The sequence below is a fragment of the Cyanistes caeruleus genome, chromosome 2 (assembly GCF_971803275.1).
Source record: "Cyanistes caeruleus chromosome 2, bCyaCae1.hap1.1, whole genome shotgun sequence".
Lineage (NCBI taxonomy): Eukaryota > Metazoa > Chordata > Aves > Passeriformes > Paridae > Cyanistes > Cyanistes caeruleus.
The window spans coordinates 68753863-68773513 of NC_141702.1; the positions used below are offsets into that span (position 1 = coordinate 68753863).

The 19651-nt window shown below is 35.8% G+C and overlaps 1 protein-coding gene across 10 annotated transcripts in view; it reads right to left on the minus strand.

Annotated features, from left to right (window-relative positions):
* Positions 1 to 19651, minus strand: part of RYR2 (ryanodine receptor 2) — a 378221-nt gene that overhangs the window by 202022 nt on the left and 156548 nt on the right. For all 10 annotated transcript variants that reach the window (XM_086877715.1, XM_086877706.1, XM_086877711.1 and 7 more), the window contains 2 exons: positions 10656 to 10755; positions 7220 to 7316 (listed from right to left, as the gene is read on the minus strand). In XM_086877715.1, the coding sequence (XP_086733841.1) occupies positions 7220 to 7316; positions 10656 to 10755 (197 nt within the window). The remainder of the gene's footprint in view (positions 1 to 7219; positions 7317 to 10655; positions 10756 to 19651) is intronic.

Consider the following 19651-nt stretch of genomic DNA (forward strand, 5'->3'; position numbering starts at 1 on the left):
GTCACTTTGCCTTTACCATAACAGCATGCATGCTGAGCATCATCCCAGAGCAGATGAATAAGTTCATAACCCAGACCATCTCAAAAGTTTTAATGTTAAGGAATTGAAAGTTCATTTTTAGCTCTTTTCATTAAAATAAATGTAGTAAACTACTCTGAGATTGCTCAAACCAACTTCCTTAGTACTTGCTCTATATATCATTATTTGATGGGATGCACCTCATTTCTTTTTATATACTTCTGATGACAGTTCAGTGCTGAAAAGGAAGGATGATTCATAACATTTGAATCCTTCCAGAAGCTGACACTAGTAAGTCATATCAGGTACTGGTACTTTTAGGTCAAATGAAACATTGCTTTTAATGACATGATGCAATGCACAAAAATTCTCTAAGATTTCCTACAGATTTATATTGACAGGATGAAAAAAAATTGAGTTGCAAGGTGCAAAGAAGATGCACATTACTTTCCAAACAGCAGAGAAAACCTTCAGATTACAAAACCTAATTATGAAATTATGGGTAGTTTAAGTGCATAAGGAAAATACAAACAATTGCAGAAAAAGAGAGGACAAGAAGCTACAGTGAGTGTTAGTCTTCCTCAAAGCTCAGGATACCTTGTATCTTCAGAGCCATACCCATCATATTAATTTATGATAATTTTTTTTCCAATGCATTTTATCCATATATTCTACATTTATTGAGTAAGAATATTAACCACCTTTATTTCAAAATAAAATATCTATAAGCAACTCAGAATTTTAGAGACTTTTCAGTTAATCTTTATTATAAATCATCGTTTAGTTAATTAGTTGGTGTCATGAAGTAATTTTTTGTCTGACCTATGACTGTAAGTTAAATTTAAAACATAAATGACTGTGTCATTTATCTATTTAATTCGCCTTAATCCAAACTTGAGCTGGGACTGGATTTGTCTCCCTGTGTCCGGGTTGTGTGCAGCACCTCGGACAGCGCCACAGCCCCGGCGGGACCTGCTCCTGCTCTCCCCGGATCACTCACAGCCCCTTCCTCCAGCTTCCCAACAGAGGATGCAGGGGCAAAGAGACAGCAAACATCGAAAAGAAACCTCCATATCTGAATCTATCATCTTGAATTACAATAATGAATTCATTACACAGGTTTAAAATAGACTGCCACTTGTCAACCCCCCTGGAGAATCATTAATGAATTTATATTCTTATTAAAGTATTGTTCATCAGACAGAAGGCAATTTCATGCCACTGAAACTCACTGACTAGAAATAGGAATTAAATGAAGTTAAAATCAATTACATTAAATGACAGTGTTTTGATACTGCTAAAGTAATCTTGGTTGAAGAACCCAAAATTCCTAAGTTCCACAGCAAGAATATAATGGAAATTATTAATTATTATTATTATTGATTATAATAATAATTTGTAATAATGGAAATATAGTTGCTTAGAATTAGTCAGGACAACATAAAGAACAATAAGGTACCTGGATCACACACAAATTAATACATCCAAATAAAATGTCAAAGTTCAAGTTAAAAAAAGTTTTTCACTCCTCTCAATGACAGACAAGGTTGGTTTTAGTTTGAAAAATCTGTCACTAAAGAGTTCTATGTATGTTTTAAAAATAATTTTTAAAAGTACAGCCATGATTATTTGAGGCTCAAAGGTTGTTTAGGGTGCAGGGGAAAGGTTATACTGACTTATGCTGATTGAAAACTTTCTGAGTTCACATTTCAATCATAACTCACACCGCACACATGCCAGATCCCAAATTTTCTGAGGTACAACAGACCTCATTAGTTCATAATGCCATGAGAAAAAGTGTCAGAGAATGGCATGGAAAATAAAGAAGGAGCTGGGATCGGCTAAGTCATGTTGATTTTGAGCATCACTTCAAAAGCCTGTCCATCCCTGAGACTAACACTAAGTGTTCAATGTAATTTACAAAAGCCTTAACATAGTAAGTTTCATCCAAAGTCTCAAAGGCAGGAATGGTAAAACTGCTTCTGAAATTAGGCTACATTTATCCATTCCCTCATGAAGGCCTATTCTGAATGGAATGGTTTGAGAAACTGGAGCCTGCTCCAGCCCAAACAATACTTTGACAAGCCAGGAGCACTTCTCTCTCTGTCCCAGGTAATTGCTTCCCATAATGAAATATTTCTGAAGGGTCCAAACTGCACTGCAGTCATCACTTTAAAACACATATGGCAAATCAAAATGCAAATTAGTTGCAATGGGAAAGCTCATGGTTCCTTTCTAGACTGGGAACTATGGCTATCAGAGTCCTACATCTGTGAAGTATTTAAGTTCTAAAAGAATATGAAAGATGGTGGTATGATCAAGAGCAAGCCCCACAGCCCAACTGAAAAATAAAACCCACCACGTAATTTTGGTTACATAGTTCTACTGCTATCTGCCATTAGCTTTTCTGGGGACTTCTGTGAAAAAAAAATAAATAAAAAAAAAAACACAGAAAACCTATCAACCAACCAAACACCAAAAGAAATAAACAAAAAAGCCACAACCCAACCATAAAACATATCCCCCCCAACAAGAAAGCAATCCAAAACTCTACAGTCATGCCTGTATTAATAACCAGCTAACATTTCTACAGGAAACTTAAAGTAACACATAGAATACAACAATATCAATAATGTAAAACAATTCTATTTATTGGAACTGCAAAAAGACAGGGGGCAGGGAACTGCACACTGATTTAATTGTGATAAACTTACTATGAAGTTTTTTTTTTCCAGAGTGAACCAATGAAAAGCAACTTCAAAGAAGCAATTTAATGTATATATGCTCTAAATACCAACTCTCACCAAAATTAGAATAAATGTATTCATTCCTTTGATATTACAAATTTAGAAATGAAGACCAAATAAATTACCAAATAATTACCAAATAAAAGGTGTAAAAAAAATATAGGATGCACAATTCCAACAGGAAAATACGTCAAAGGAAAGTAAAAACCATTTCAAGGTACCTGTAATACAAAAAGTGATTTAAGACTTCTGCTGGATAATCATATATAACCCTCAAAAAATATTAAAAATTATAAACAAATTGCTCCTGTATGAAACTGGAGGGAATAGATGGAAAAGCAGACTATGCAAGCCTTTATTTAAATTTAAAAAGCATACATAAATCAAGGAAACCTTGGTGGGTCTGCCTTATCCCTACTGACAAACTGCTTATATCAGCTCCCATGATGGCATCTACATCACAAACCATGCAGACAGAGACTGGAGGAAAAGAAGTCAAGATAAATATGGATTCACAGCTACTGTGCTGCTGCAGAAGTTTGCCCTGGCTTTGAAGACAGATGGAAATCAAAGCAACCACCATACGAACACCAAACTGATGACACTAGGCCTTCTCTTTTCTGTCTATATCTATTTTTTTAATCTTCCTGGAAATGATTCTGAGATTTGACTTAAAGAGCTACTCTGCAAATTTAGGTCTAGCTTGCTAGAGATAACTAAGGCACTTTGAAGAATAAAAACACAATTTAAGGACTCTATGCAAAAGGCTTAAACCAGCTGCTTAAACCAGATACCCAACTAGAATATGGAGTAAATTATATTTAATTCAGGGAAATTACATGTCCTTTTTTTCTTCTTTGACTGGGTCAGTGATTGAAGACTACCAGGGTGTCTTTCACCCTGACTGTGGCATTTTAAAAATAATATTACTATATTCCCCTAACATAATATCAAGTAAATCATCATATTACCACAAACTTCTCCATTTGTCCTGCTTCCAATTAGTATGTTTTTCTGATTACAAAGTGAACAATCTAGCAACTTCACAGAGGATCTACTTGAAACTGTTTCCTAAGGAAAAAAAAGGAAAAGTTTCTGGCTTGACAGCAAAGTCTCTCTTCCACAATACAGTGATTCCAACCTACCTTTTAGGGATCACAGTACCACAATCTAAGGGCCACACGGAGGGACACACAAGCTCAACAATTAACCAAAGAAACACAGCACAGACTCAGGAAAAAAAAACCTGAGATGCAGAAAAGAATTTTATAAGCTTTTTATATGACTGCTTCTGCCACTGTACTAGACCTCTTCCAGTGTGGATTTGGAGGACCTTGACTCAGAGGAAGCTTTGTTAGTATTGTAATCATAAAGAGAGCATCTGCACTGTCACTGCTTCATAGGTCTCCACTGGGCTAAGTGAGAGTATAAACCTCTTGAAAATGTGTTCTTTATTTTGAACTCCTGGTACTCTTTGAAACACTTTTAAACTCATAATTTATGTAATTGTATCAGTGTTCTAAGAATAGTTACACTTATTTTTGGAAACTGCCTAGGAGGATACATCACATCTAAACTATTTATTTATTCCCTGAAATAGATACCAGGTGACATTATAGAATAAAATTGTTATTTTAGGCTTGTCTGATCTTTTATTTATTTGAAAAGGCATAAAGTGGAAGCCTCTGCAGAAAAATAAAAACGAGATACAGGAATTAGTGAGTCATGATAGGGATGGTATTTCTCAGAGCTCCTTTATGCTGTAATTCTACAAAGACCTACTCTTCAGATGTATGCTAGAACAAAGCAAACCAAACAAAATCATAGTTATCTAGCATCAGACTACTTCAAGAGGCAATGACAGGATAATATGGAATTATTGTACTTCAAATATATCATACCTTAGTATGCCTCATGCGCAAAAGTTACAGAACTGAAACTGAAAGACAAAATCATTTGCCTTGAAATTTCCTACCTGTCAAAATTATTTTTGAACATAATTCTGCCAGATGTTGAATCACAACCATCAAAATGATGTATGCATGCATACTGAAAACTGAAAGGAGCTGCAACTTATTTTGAATAAGCAACAGTCCTAATTAGAGATAGAAGTATAGATGTTTTAAGCAATAACTAAATTTACTTATAATTCAAGAGGAGAAAATGTGGGCCACAGAGTGATTATAACTAACTCCATATAATTAAAAGTAATCATTGATTATATTTTAGGTTTATTAGTACAAAATACTTTAAAATATTTCATAAAAATATAAAAACTTCAGAAATAATACTATCCAAAACAAACAAACTTGTCCTTATTTTGCTTGTTTATCAAAGAAAGTTCCTGAACAGAAGTATACTTCAGAAGAACAAATCTGTTTTTATGAAGCATTTAGAGGCAATATCTTGCTGCGTACAACAGCTGCGGGATCCTGTCCAGGAGGTTATGGATTCCGGTGACCAACATGGAACTCAATGAGACAGGCTCCTGCGGTAAGAAACCACTTATTCACTTATTCAACACACTTCACACTTCTTCAACACAGGAACAAACTCAGCTTAAATCAGAGACAGAGCCCAGAACAGAGGCAGGGTGGGGGTTTTATGGGACAGACCCAGGGTGGAGTTTAAGTTTGGGCACTAATTGGGACAGAGCAAAGGAGAAACCTCAGGGGCACAAAACCAACCAGAACACCCTGGACTGCCACCCCAAGAGGGCCCTGGTTGGGACAACTCTTCCCGGGCTCACAGGACACATCCCCTGAGGCAGAGGGTGGAATCCACTCTCCCTGGGTTTTAAAACCACATCTCTCACTTTAATTTAACAATGCTTATCGGAATCCAAATCTCTGTCTCCCTAGCAGAGGCACCTCACAATATTTGTCAGCATGGCTACAAGGAAAATAAAGGTAAAGACATATGTACTATTTGCTGCTACTAGCTCTGCTTCTTTTGGGGTTTTAGACAGATAGGGGAAAGGCATAAAGAAATTCTGCACACATTGCAGAAAGAAAAGAAAATTTGCCTATTTCTGCAAATAGGCACTGCTCTGCAGATAAAGAAATTAACCATACTCTTCCCATGTTATGGGACAGAAAGATGCATCATGTGAATGCACAAGTGGAGCAAATCAATTTTTTCTTTATCTGCAGCTTCACACTCAATTGTTGTATTTTACATATAATGTTAGACTTGTTGAAAAGAGATAGATTTTTATTGTGTTCTTAAGCACTGAAGTTCATTACTGAAGTGTTTGATCACCCCATAAATCTAAAATTGCATTGCAGCTACATTTTTAAAAGGAATTTTGCAGGATTTAGACTGAAGTAAGAATAAAACACTGTAGGATCCCACTTATTTATCACCTTAATTTTTCCTCACTTTCAGGCTGAGGATAATAATAGTAGTGATCAAGCTGTAATGACTATCACATGGTAACTAAAATTAAAACCTGAAATGATCACATTTTAAATATCAGCATTATGAACTATCTTCTGCATTCAAAAACTATTTCCTTGTCTGAAATGAGAAATATCCATGAAGTGTTTGTCACCAGCTCTATAAGAAAACTCTGAGGTTTTTCTCATTAACATTTACATATTCATTGAAGAATTTTGCTATGAGAGCTTCTAGTCATGTTCTTATCTTTAAAAATGAGAATAAAATAAAAAACACATTTCTATTTGCAAATGAAGAAAACTCATTTTGATGAATGAGTTAATGAATAGCACTTCCTTTGTCATGGAAGTGAAGCTACTCAGTATGCTGCATTAAATAAACTATTCTAAAATACCATTTAGTAACATTTAGCAACATTTAGCCTGAAGGTAGAAATAAATTATACTACACTGCCCTATTGAAAAGAAGCTTAGGGCAGATGTTATTACAGCAAATAAAGAGGACTGATGCAATCACTCCACTGAGACATGCCACTCACTGTCAGTCTTCTCACTATTTTGATTTTTTAGTTAACAAAGAGAGACACATACCAAGTTGCCATCACTACTTCCATTCCAGGATTCCTTGAGTCAAGAAAATAACCATAAATTAAATTCTAAACTGCTGTGACAGGTAGGCCTGAAATTAATCCCAGATTAGTAGCCTTGAAGGATTGGGCAATATTCTTACATACTCTGTCCTGAAGAATTCTTGTAATTACAGAAAAAAAACAGTGATGAAAAACCCAACACATTTAATTCACAGTGCTTTTAAACCATGAAAAATGATAATAAATTATCAAAAAGAAATCACTATTCCTTTTGTGTCTGGTAAGTGAAATCAGACTTGAACAATATGGAAAAGAAAATACAAAAGGTTCATATCCAAAGTTTATCTCAACAATATCCATTCTTATGAGTAATACATCTCATCACAACATCTTTCAAACACCTGTACTATGACAGACAATTCAACAATATTCATTACTATTATTCTGTTATAAGCTGGAAACCTACCTTCTTTGCTCTTCTCCATGTTCACCCGAAGGGACTGTCAAACATTCATCCATGTGACCATGCAATAACCTCAGAACATCCCCTCCTATCAGGTATCCTTGAATAAACAGAAAACTGAGTACATTTCTCTAAACACAACAATATGTAAAACTACAGTTCAAACTGTAATAAACACTATCAAGCTGATTTCAGCTTTTTATGTTTGACATTTTTATATGACTTTAAAAATAGAGTCAGAAGAAGGGGAAGATATCTCATACCCTGGGGAGCCAGTTGAACATTGCCAAATGAAAAAAGCTCCAAGTCAGCAGCTAGGGAAGGATGGACCAGGATAAAGAGAAGCCAGAAGCAGGGGATCCTACCTAGTTACCAAAACTCAAAAAAAGATTGAGCCAACCAAAACAAGGAACCAATTATTCCTCTCCCAGATAACAACAGAAAAAGCCAGAAACTTCCACCTTACCAACTCACTTTGCATTTTATTTAAGAAAAAGAATTCCAGTTAACGTACAAAGACTTAGTTAGTTAGTTAATTAGTTTTAAAGCACTTTTTTGAGTATCTGAAAGTTCTTTGTGAAACTTCTTGAAAGATTCATTCTAAGCTCTACTTGACAGAAAATTCAAAACCAATAATCACGATTTATTTGGACTCCATAGAGAAACATTGCAAATACCTCCACTGCATGTGCAGGTTCACAGCCAAACACTTGGCTTCACAGTGTACAGTTGTGTGTGTGTTCACAAACTAAAGCACAAACCATACACACAGCATCACAATATTTGAAGTCCCAGGACTTAGCAGCCAGAAGCTGAAAATAAGGTCATAATTTGAATCAGTAAAGGTGTTAACAAAGCAGATCTTTTCTCCTAAGTCTTTTTCCATTAGAGATGTGACATTAAAAAATATCATTTTATGTTATCCTATAAATATTGTATTATAATCAGCAGCTGAAGAAGACTAAACTTAGTAAGTTTTAAGCACAATTTAATGGTATTTTTTCAGTCTGGCAAGGTAAATGTAAACACTTCACTGTTTCCTAAACTCACCTTCCCTTCTTGCTAAAAACAGTTAATATCAAATTCTACATTTGAGTGGGATGCCATAACATAAATGCTTGGCTTTAGCATTATAGCAGCAAGATTTAAAAAACTTATACCTGGAGTGATATTTTGAAGCAATGTCTATACTAATACATAATGCTGTGAAGTAAGACAGATCTGTACACAGAAATGGTGCTGAAGACCCTTCAGTCACACTGCACACCTTTCATGAATTTATTTTGAAACAACATGAAATCTTTTTCCTGAATATATCAGGTAATATTCCAGGATATATTTTATAAACCTTTGAGATCAGTATAAAATTGGAGTTTACGTGGCAAATTTTAGCACTGATTTTTTTTAAATCTTGATTTTGACACAGGAGTATATGCCCAGGTAACTGTTGTTACATACTTTACTTTTTACATGGACCTGTGTCAACGTAATTCTATAATTTAGGTTTTGTTTTTAAAGTGACCCCCATCTACTTCATTGTAGAATTAGCAGAATTACTTGATTTAACTCCAAAGCTCTCTTTTGACTTAAACAATAAATTAACTTCTGCATAAGCCGATTTTACAGAAATGCATGTAAAAAGAAATCATTTTCTTTGAAGTACCTCCAATATCCTAGTTCATCTTACAGACTAATTATCCATTATTTTCACTTCAAAAAAATTTCATTTAACTGAAGAGTTTAGTTTATTAATCTATTTTAATGGGAATTTTTGATTAAGAGAGGGTATTGTAGAGCAGCTATTCCCATACATTAATATTTTACTTATTAATGTCACAAAGCATTTTACAGATACTAACAAAAATAGGTTTATTTCCTTCTTCCTTTTTGAGGTAATTTCCTCTGGCTTTGCAACTGTTTTACTGAGGACATAGAGATAAGGCCTTACACAGTGAGAGATTCACTCTCCCTTCACCACAGGACTACCTTGATTACAGAAGCAGTTGCTGCTTTTTTAAGAATAAGGCCTTTGCTCTAATCCTTTCTGACACTAGCAAGCTGAGCTTCTCTAGAAAACATGTTTAGCTTAAAAAAGATAATGTTTGTACCTGAGGAAAGTGAAAAAGGAAAAGTATAGCAACAAAGAGCAGGCACATACACAGATAAATGCACAGCTACGGAAAGCATATTACATCATTTTCACATTATTTCCTGGGAGTATGAGTACACAATATGACACCATGTCATTGGGGATTTCTGCTTCTCACTAGTGAGGTTCACCAGGCAGAGATGTGGCATAGCACGAAGCTGGGTCTCAGCACATAAACCATGCTAGGATTTTTAGCAAGAATGACACACTAGTGCTGCCAGCAGTGGGAGGACATGGAGAATGGAATTATTGGGAAGGAACAGAAGGAAAAGGTCTTCTCATTAACAGAAAGTTTTCTCCATAAGTTTAGGACACTGCCAAACAATGCACTAGCATTTTTTAATGGTTTGTAGTATAAGCTGTGACAGAGAATCTGTACATGCAGAGTGATTCTCATATATAAAAACACGACTTTATAAAAAAATAGATGTTGGCAATGCTCTCCCTAAAATATCAATTAGCAAAGTTGCAAGAACATTCCATGAGTGAGTTTTAAAATATGCCAGATAAAAAGAATTGATGTGAAATTTCAGTGTATTGCCTCTTTAAAAAATAGTATCCAAAAACCACAAAATGAAATGACCTGCAGCTTTAACCTTCTTTAGATTCTATTACAACACCCACTCAAAACAGTTGGTCTGCAGTAAAGTAGAAATCATTAGGCTTTACATTGTGACAGACTTTTCAGAAAAACACTGCTCTTCTCTGTGGAACCAGTGTGGCATAAATTCAGGGATCCTTGTCCTTTCAATGTTAGAAATTATATTAAAACTCCTTCCTAATTCCTAAAAAAAAAAAAATAGTTCTTGAAAGCTGTTCTCTTTCTGTCTTTATTCTCCTCTTGTTTTTCTTTCCAGCCATATGTTACCCATAAAACCATTTCCCATCTTCAGTCTGAGGATTTCACATCCCGCTTCCAAGCCTCCTGCCCCCATTATTTACTCAGCCTCAGAAACATGTAACCATGGCTGCATACATCAGTATAATTTGAGATTATACTTCAAACCAGGACCAAAAGCCATTTCAAAAAACATATTACAAATGTTATCATATCTTTAGCAAAATGAGATTTGAATGAGCTGTTCAGTATTCAGCAAAAATAAGAGGAAAACTACCAGTGTTTTTTTCAGTATAACTTTCCCTCTGTTTTCAGAACAGTTGCATATTTATTTATTATTTTCAATGTTTACGTGGGAGAAAACCACTCCCACATTTGGCATAATAATTTGGTTTTTTTAAGTATTTCATTTACTATCAGTCTTTCAATAATTAAAATTGAGTCCATCTTACCTTGGGCAACTTCACTTCCTGAACTGATTGGTGCTACGCTCCAGAGGGTCTGCTGGAAGGCTGCATCAACATGTAAGCTACCATTGCCATAAGAGAGATGCTAGAACCAGGAAAGAAGGAGGCTTTTATTTGAGGTTAATTGAAAATCTCTTTACAGTATACAATAATAGTACCAAACATTCTCTTGTTTCCATCAAACATTAATTGTTCCCATTGACTGCATAAGTAAACACAAAATTCCACCTGGGTACTCCTCAAGGGACATTAGAAATAAAGCTAGAACAGTAAAGCATATTTGCCTCAGAAAACCATATAGGAACAGTACAGAACAGAGTCAGCTGCTTGCCATCTTAGGCTTAGTAAACACTCTGAAGAACTAATTCTTAAATGCTGTGGGGCTCTTACACTTGTGTTCTTCCTTCTACATAAAATGGGAATTTCCATTAAGTTTGAACATTAGGATATCACCCTAATCTGTATTTCAAGTGTAACTCAGCACTTGAATATTTCTTGCAGGCCACTGGCTTCCTAAAATTCCCATTAGGTGAAAGAAATTACATAAACAAACTACTGCCTTTGTAAGTCACTTAAGACAGTTCACAAAATATATTCTTGAACAAAGTTCTCAAGATCTAAGCAGAACTGAAACACTATTTCCTGGAATGGCTCACTTCCTACCCATACACTCAATGGATGCTGTTTGGCTGTGTTACTCCCCACCTTCTGCCAACATGGCAGATCTTTGCTCTAAGTGCAACAGGTGCTGTCCTTTTTCAGAATTCTGTGTGTGAGTTTCTGTTAGTTCAGTGACATTGTCTCAAAAATTCTTATCTCAAAGCATCTTTGCACCTTTCTTAAATCATCCATAGAAAATCCTTTGTCTCTCCCACACCATGAGGCACTTCCATAGACTGTCAATGCCAAACAACCTTACACAAGATCATGGAACCAAGCATTCTGTGAATAAGCAGCTGTTCTGATGCATACTACTTATCTTACCAGGTATTAATTTTTCAAGTGCAGTAATATTTACACATGTTTATCAGAATTTAATTTTGTTTTATATTACTGGAAAGTAACTGTGTTTGTAGAGCAGTATTGGCCTCTGTTTCCATATGTAGGGACCAACATTAACAGCTTCTGGGTGAACTAATTAACAAGCCAGAAGACAAAAGTGTCAATGGAAGTCAGAAGAGGGTATATTCTCATGACATGTTGTTGACATCTCTCTTCAGAGTACTTGCAATTTTTATCCATTCACTGGATTCCAGTTCTGACTCTAACCCAGTGTCTCAAGGTGAATCACCAGGGAATTATAACCTTAGAAATACAGTTCAAATGATACAACATATGACTTCCAAAGTAGAATAGATTCTGCAATTCCCTTCTTATCCTCGCTTCCCGAGATTCCTTTCAGCATCCTTAAATTTAGAATAGACAGCAGGGGTCCTACATTTACAATTCCATAAACTATGGTGTTCACTCCCCGGAACCAGTCATAGAAAACAGGAAAAGGAAGCTTTGACCATGTAGAGAAAATACCCTGTTAAGGGATATCCAAGAATTCAATTATGATAAATGTATTGAAAAAATCCCAAAATATTAGAGATGTCAGTATTTACCCTGGCATTGCCTAAGTTTTAACAATCTCAATGCTGTTTTAAAGCAATCTGCTCTCTGCCCATAACTTACTGGAGTTTATCTGCTTGGTTTTGTACTTTCAGCACAATAAAGCTATCAAAATGAAACAAGTTCCATAACCAAATGTCCAGGATGTGGGCATGACACTCACACTGGGGCTGAGCAGCCTCCAAATGTGCTACATAGATATTTACTACCTGGCATATCAGTGCATCTGGCAGAAGAGGAAGGTTGCCAACATTGGTGAGAACCACATGCACAGCATTTCTTTTGGATATGTAGTAACATTTGGAAAGCAGAAATATGTTTGGTTCAGGAACCCTGCTATCCATTCAAATCTTCATATGGGTCTTCCCCACTACACACAGGTTGTCTCAACCAAATAATACATTTTCTGCACCAGTGCAGGCTCAAGAAAAGAGCTAGATTTGTCTTCCCTACTGATAGACTGATAATCTCCTAAACCAGCATTTAACCTGCAATAGGGTTTTTATCAGTTTTCAGATTTAAATCACGGTATTTTATGTATATGGGTTAACACTGCAGTCCACAGGCAATCTATCTCAAGGATAAACTCCATCTCTGAGAATACTGCAGGTTTCCCAACTGAATTTAATGACATATTGTAAACTCTATATTGCTCTGCAGCAAAGTAACAATCATAACTCTGTCCCTAGGTCTTCAAAAAGAACACAGTGTATTTAAGCTCACTGAAGAGCTTGGGAATCAGATGGTAATTTCCACAAGAACCCTTTAGCAGTGATTGCTGCAGCATAGCTGCATTTACAAGAGCTCTGAATAACTAGAGCTTTTGAATTTCACAGTCTGCATGAAAGTTACTCTTCTCTAAAACATGCACATGTAAAAAGACAAAAACATAAAGAAAGGAAAACTTTTGCTTCAGGCATCTTCTTGACTAAGGTGTGCCAATATTGACAGTTTATCTAGCAATATCTATTTTTATCTGCAGTTTGATAACTCTCCCTTCAATCTCAGGCTATTTGAAATAGCAAGAATGGCTAAAAAAAAATAATTATTTACTGGTAGATTTTGAAAGATATTTATAAAGCATTGCAGTTCTCAGAATGCTTAAATATTGCACAACCACAGCATCAACCACACTCCTTCAGACTTCTTAGTACCAGCTGGTGCAGAGATAGATGGAAGCTATTTCCTTTCCTGTGCACAGAGACTCTGACAGCCCTTGATTCCTGACTTTAAATTACTACACTGATGCCAACAGAAAAGCCAATCCAAACAATTTAGGCACTTATCCTCAACTGACCCAAGAACCTCTGAGATGTTCCAAGTCTTGTACAGACACCATTCCCACAACAGGTACAGAAAAATGTATCTATTACTAAAGCAAACCAAAAAAGTAACAAAACAAAACATACTATACTCCTTTTCATTTTTCTCATTTTTTTTTCTTTTTAATTACAAAGGGAAAAACATTTTGCATCAAAAATCCAATGAATTAGCAAACTTCAGTAAAAATTCAAAGGTTAAACTAAATACACAATCTTTTGAAACAAAACTGCTTAACTTCCTATTTATGAGATTTCTATTAAAATTTATTACCTGAGTCATTTAAAAATTATTCTGTTACAGAGAATTATATTGAAACAAAACAAATACAACTTTTATTCACACTGAAGGGAGCTACTGGACAGAACTAAAAGTAATAACTGCATCTCTGTGAATTTTTTATAGAATTAGGGGTTTGTGCTTACATTTTATAGTGGCAATGTATTTATATTCATTGAAGCATCTGTGAACACTTTGAAAAAGTTTGAATAAAAATGGGTAAACTTACACTGATTAACAAAATATTAGTATCTAAATTTTGATGCAAAGGTAAAGCCCAGAAAATTTCTAAAGGGTTTAAAGTACAAAAAAAAGTCTTAGTTTCTTTACATTTCTCCAGAGTGCTTAAATAGTTGGCCTGCAAATCCAAAAGCAAAGGGAATTTTCTCATTGATAAAGACAGAAGACTGCAGCAATGTCCTAAGTGATTCCAACTCCTTCACTCAGCATAAATTATCATCAGTAAAGGGAGAGAAGAAGATAAAACCCACAGATACTTGAAAATTTACCACTACAATGAAAACCATTTATTCTGCTACCACATAGCTGAGCATGGGTAATTGCAGATGCATGGCAGGAAAAGAATAAGGGATCCAGGCATAGTTAGAAGGGGGTAGTTAGCATTCCCCCTCTTCATAATAGCTTTCCTTCTGCATTGTATCATGAAAAGCCTGAGGCACATCAGCTATGATGCTTCCAAGCGACAATAATTTTGCATGATTAGTCAGAAGAGCTTTCATTAGCAAAGTATTAATTTTACAGAAGCAAGCATCAAAAGTTAGGAAATGTCAAACTAAGTACCCTATGGAAAAATAATGGCTTCTAGTGAACACATCACACTACAGTCTTCAATGGCATGATATTACTTTCTGAATGTGTGCTGCCTCATTGTATACACAGGATAATGGAGCTCACTTTGCCAACAGCTGCTCAGTGCTTTGTTTTCCCCTCAATCTTTCTGCAGCTTCATGCTTTATTCAATATAGTCAATCCTTCAAAGCTTTGAAAGGAGAGTTATTAATTTCTTCATAGGCTTTTCTCTTGCACCAATTACAGTATTTCACAATACACAAATATTAATGATTTCATTTTCTCAAAATCCCAGAGAAGTAGTATTATAGCCCATTTTCCATTGAGGAAGGGCGATACAGAGATTAAACTAAGAAATTTTCATTTATTTAGGATGCCCAGGTTGAGGTGACTGTAGTTATGTAATTTATTGACTCTAGATATGTAGTTTATTGGTCAAGCCACATCTTACATTCACCTCAGCTGCAGGTGTCAGGACTGAGCAACTGTGAGGTTTTAACCTCTACTAAAAGGACGAGATGCAAGAGACATGACTCCAGAAAGGAATATTCCCAGTAAGGGATGAGTTGTGACCTCTTGAAAGTAAGCCTAGTATTCAAGATCACCTACTCAGCAAATTCCACAGCAGAGTCTGGTACTGAATCTAATTCTCCAGGAAAATAATTGCACCAATCCTCCAAATGCAATTCCCAGCTTGAAATTTCATCTTCAGGGTTGCTTCTTACCACAGGCTTCCCTGCTACACAGCCCTGATACATCCACTGAACATTTATCATCACTGAAATAGCATTCCATAAAAAGCCAGTGTGACTGTATATTTAGGAGATTTCATAAAAATATACCAGTACCATAATTTTTGCATTTTCAAATGTCTGTGATTTTTATTTTTTTTTTAAAAAAAATATTTTTTATGTTATAATTTATATATAATTTTCCTAAATTAAAAATAAAACAAAAGCTAAAAAAAAATCCACTATTACCGTTCTCTACCTGTGGTTCATGTGGGTAACTTGAAAACCATTTTTTAGAAACCTCCTTTTCATACTACTATAAAAATCGTGACAGGAATTGGCTGTCAGCAACAGTTTCTGGTCATAGTTATCATCCAGCCTAATTGCTCCAGGCCTCTACCACTCTCTTTCCCTTTCCAAACCTTTACTTCTTCCCTGTGAGGGTGGTGAAGCAGTAGCACAGAGAGACTGGGACTGCCGCACCCCTGGAAGTGTTCAAGGCCAAGTTGGATGGGCCCCTGAGAAACCTGCTCTAGTGGAAGGTGTCCCTGCACACAGCAGGAAGGTTGGAACTAGATGATCTTCCAGGCTCTTCCCAACCCAAACACAGAATCTATGATTCTATGTCTCTCATCTAGCCAAACCACCTTCCTGACCTAATCACAGTCCACATTACCACCCAGAATTAGGACCTCCTCCTGCTTCAAAAGGTTCTCTTCCAACCTACAAGCCTAAGCAGGGTCCTTTAGCTTTTCTTCTTGATCAAATTCTTCCTTGCCACACCAGCTAGCATTAGACTTCTTTCCAGAATCTCACAACTCCTAACCCTCAATACTTTTTTCATTTCTTGGTCTCTGTCTGGATCTTTGGCCAGCAGTTTGTTTCCCCCCAGAAATCTCTGTCCTCTACAGATCTCTCTTGTCATCCTTCATTTCCAGTCTCATTCTGCTGGTTCTTCTCTCAATTCTCCCTGCCAAAACCATGCAGTTTTTCTGTCCTGACTTTTGAACACAACTTTAACCAGTGGGTGCCTACTCTTCCCTTGTCACCAGCTTCTTGTCCCAGACAATTTGTTAGTCCCTGCCTGCCTGCCTTCAGTTGACAATCTTTTCAGCCGCTCATCAAGTCCCACTCAGTTTCTCTCCTTCCCAATTCAGTCCCACTCCTGTCACTGATACATCACCTGCCTTTTGTTCCTTCTACTTTGTCACAGCTTCTTCCTCCACATATCTTAAATGACAGGAGATCAGCAGCAGCACACACAACACTGAGCTCTCAGCTGTCAATACAGTGCCTGGTTTCATTCCTGCCTTGAGCAATCCATTTCAAGGAATATCTGCTCCCACCAAGGTTGGCATGTATTTAATTATTCACTGTAGAGGGAGTTTAAACAGTTCATTAACACACAGGAGGTGCTAGCTTATGTAAAATAGACAAAGCCATCAGACTTTTACCTACTCAAAGGAAATTTAAACACTTTTCCCTGGTCATGATCAAGCTCCATTGTCTCAGGAGGATGTTTCTTTACTAACTTGAACCAGGGAGAGGCTTGTTGCCTTTTTATTAATTTTCTTGGGTTTTTTGGGTTGGTTTAGTATTTTTTTGGTTGGTTGGTTGGTTTTGGGTTTTTTTTTTAATAAGTTACCAAGAAGTACGAAAGAAAATTACATCATTTTTTGTTAATTATATGGCTTTTTTTTTCTTTCCTTTCTTTGAGCTAAATAACATCTGATCTTCTCTTGATGAAATAAAAAAAATTATCTCAGACTAAAAAAAACAAACAAACAGAAAGGAAAAGAGAAAAAAAACCCGCAGAAATAGATGTTAGTAATTCCAGTAAGTGATTTTTTACATCACAACCCCTTTATTATAAGCACTTGGAAGCAGGACTCCATAAGGCAGAACAGCTTGACAACCTTAATTATTGTAAAGTCCTACCAGCCTCCACAATAACATTTGAAATCATTGTATAAAGACTCCATGGGAACTGCATTATGATCAGTGTAACAGAGCAGCTCAACACTACCTTGCTTCCACTAATTTCAGTTTTGCTTATGCAGATTAAAATTATTTTTTACAAAAACCTTTTGTATAATTTTTCAGCAAAGAGAAATTATGGAATTGTGAATTTACACAGAAGAAAGTAAAGTCCAACACTGAGTTTCATACTTTTAGAGAAAATGTGAAAGAAAAATTTTTCTTTACATTTCAAAAAAAAACAAAACAAACCCTCACACACTACTGTGTCCCCTGATATTACTGAAACAAGAAGTGATACAGATATTTAGAGGCTGATCTAAGCATATAATAATGAGAAATAAAATTAGGAGCTGAAAATAAACTATGTATTTGATGCAAAAGGATACAGAGGCAGTGCCTTTGCAATACTGAGGAATCTGTCCTCCTTTCCAGGAGTAATGGCATGTATCAGTTCCACATTTAAAATAGTTAAATCTTATTTGGATGCTATTATTTCTGAAAGGGAACTCTGCTATCAGTTCCAAATTAGTTTCTTGTTAGTTTTCAGTAGCAAAAAAAAAAAAAAAATAAAAAAGGTCATCTCAATCAAATGTTAAGGCTTGTTCAGCTGCAGGTCAACAATGCAGTCACTGAGACAGTAACTCAGTACCTAAATATAAACGACAGGGTATATACAGCTGTTGTATTGTACTGAAATGTGTGCAGTGTAGATTCAAAGCTCAGGGGGTTTCCCTCTTTCCTGACTTCTCAGTCAGAATAACACTGACCTGGTGGATAACAATTTTCAGTTTTTTCTTCATTTATGCATTTTGTATTTCAATTTCATGTCTACGGATTTTTTCTTGAATTATGTTTAAAAGCTATTTAGAGACTTCAAGAATGTGAAAGAAAATTCAATTAACTGAACTTTGAAGTTACTGAAAATTAGCACTATTGAAAGCAATCAGGATATGTAGTTAACAGGAGGCATAGGCAAACCTCAGTGCTGAGGTAGATACTACTATGTACAAGCTGGGGAAACATGCTGGAAGTATTACATCTGTTCTTTATCAGGCTATACTGCCTCAAGAAAGGAAACACAGCAACTCTGGCTTGAACTTAAATGGTGGCAATATTTATAGCAGAACATCTTTTTGCTCTCTGGTAACTGGATTCAGTAGAGCCCAGTTCCTTCTCTGAAGTATTTGGCAATAGTGCAGCTCCCACATTATATAATGCCACGAGCACTTACGTAAGAGCTTTTCTTCAGAAATGTTACACAGGATAAAAAGTATCCAAAATCCCATTGTCTAGGTAGATAATGAGAGTCAGAGCAAGTGAATGACTTGCCCTGGGACATTGCAGTGAACCCAAAGTTTAAAGCCACCTCTCCGGACCTTTAGCTTATGATTTTAACACTGACCTTCCTAGTACAGTTTAGTACTTGTTTGGTGTAAGTAAAAAGTATTTTTGGGGGGAAAAAATAGAGCCAATTGTGCCAAAATATTTTATTTTGTGGAAAGAAGAAAAGGGGTACTACAGCAAAGTCCTGATATTTTGCTAATACGTAACAGTGTTGCCATCCAAGTGAGGTCTAAACAAAAATCTACTGATTACACTGAGACCATAGTGTCAAAGTCAAATTAATTAAGCTAAAGCCAGACAACTGGAAGACCAGCTTAAGAAACTGACATAGCTCTTCTCTCCTCTTGCATTATACAAATTCAACTAAGAGCTGACTACATTTTGAAAAAGCCATGCCCTATGAATGAACTCTATTCATCTGTTATTTTTACACGCACATCTTTGCCCCAGGATGGTTAACCTATTTTTCTTCATTCAGAAAGAATTAGCAAATTGCTTGAAAACATAGAGCGATACTGCAATGTACAAAGGTGACATCCCAGTCCTATTCCCAACAGCATACTTACATAAAACATTTGATGGAGAAATTACATTTTCCTAAGATTTTAATTTTAGAGCATGCAATATACATAAACCCAGCCCTCAGCAAACTGACAAGCATTCTTTTCTGTCAAGGAATCTATATGAGGAATTTCACTCCCTTAGAAAAAGCATTCCTCAACTGGATTCAACAGAGCTTATTTGGTCTCAGTATCAGGGCAGATTCACAAAAATAACTTAATCTCTCCACAGTTCTAGCTATTGTAAAGGTTATCAGTCACTACATTCTTTTAAGAGTTGTACAAAATAGCAGCTGCAACATGACACTCCACTCAACATGTTAACAATGAATTGTGAATATTT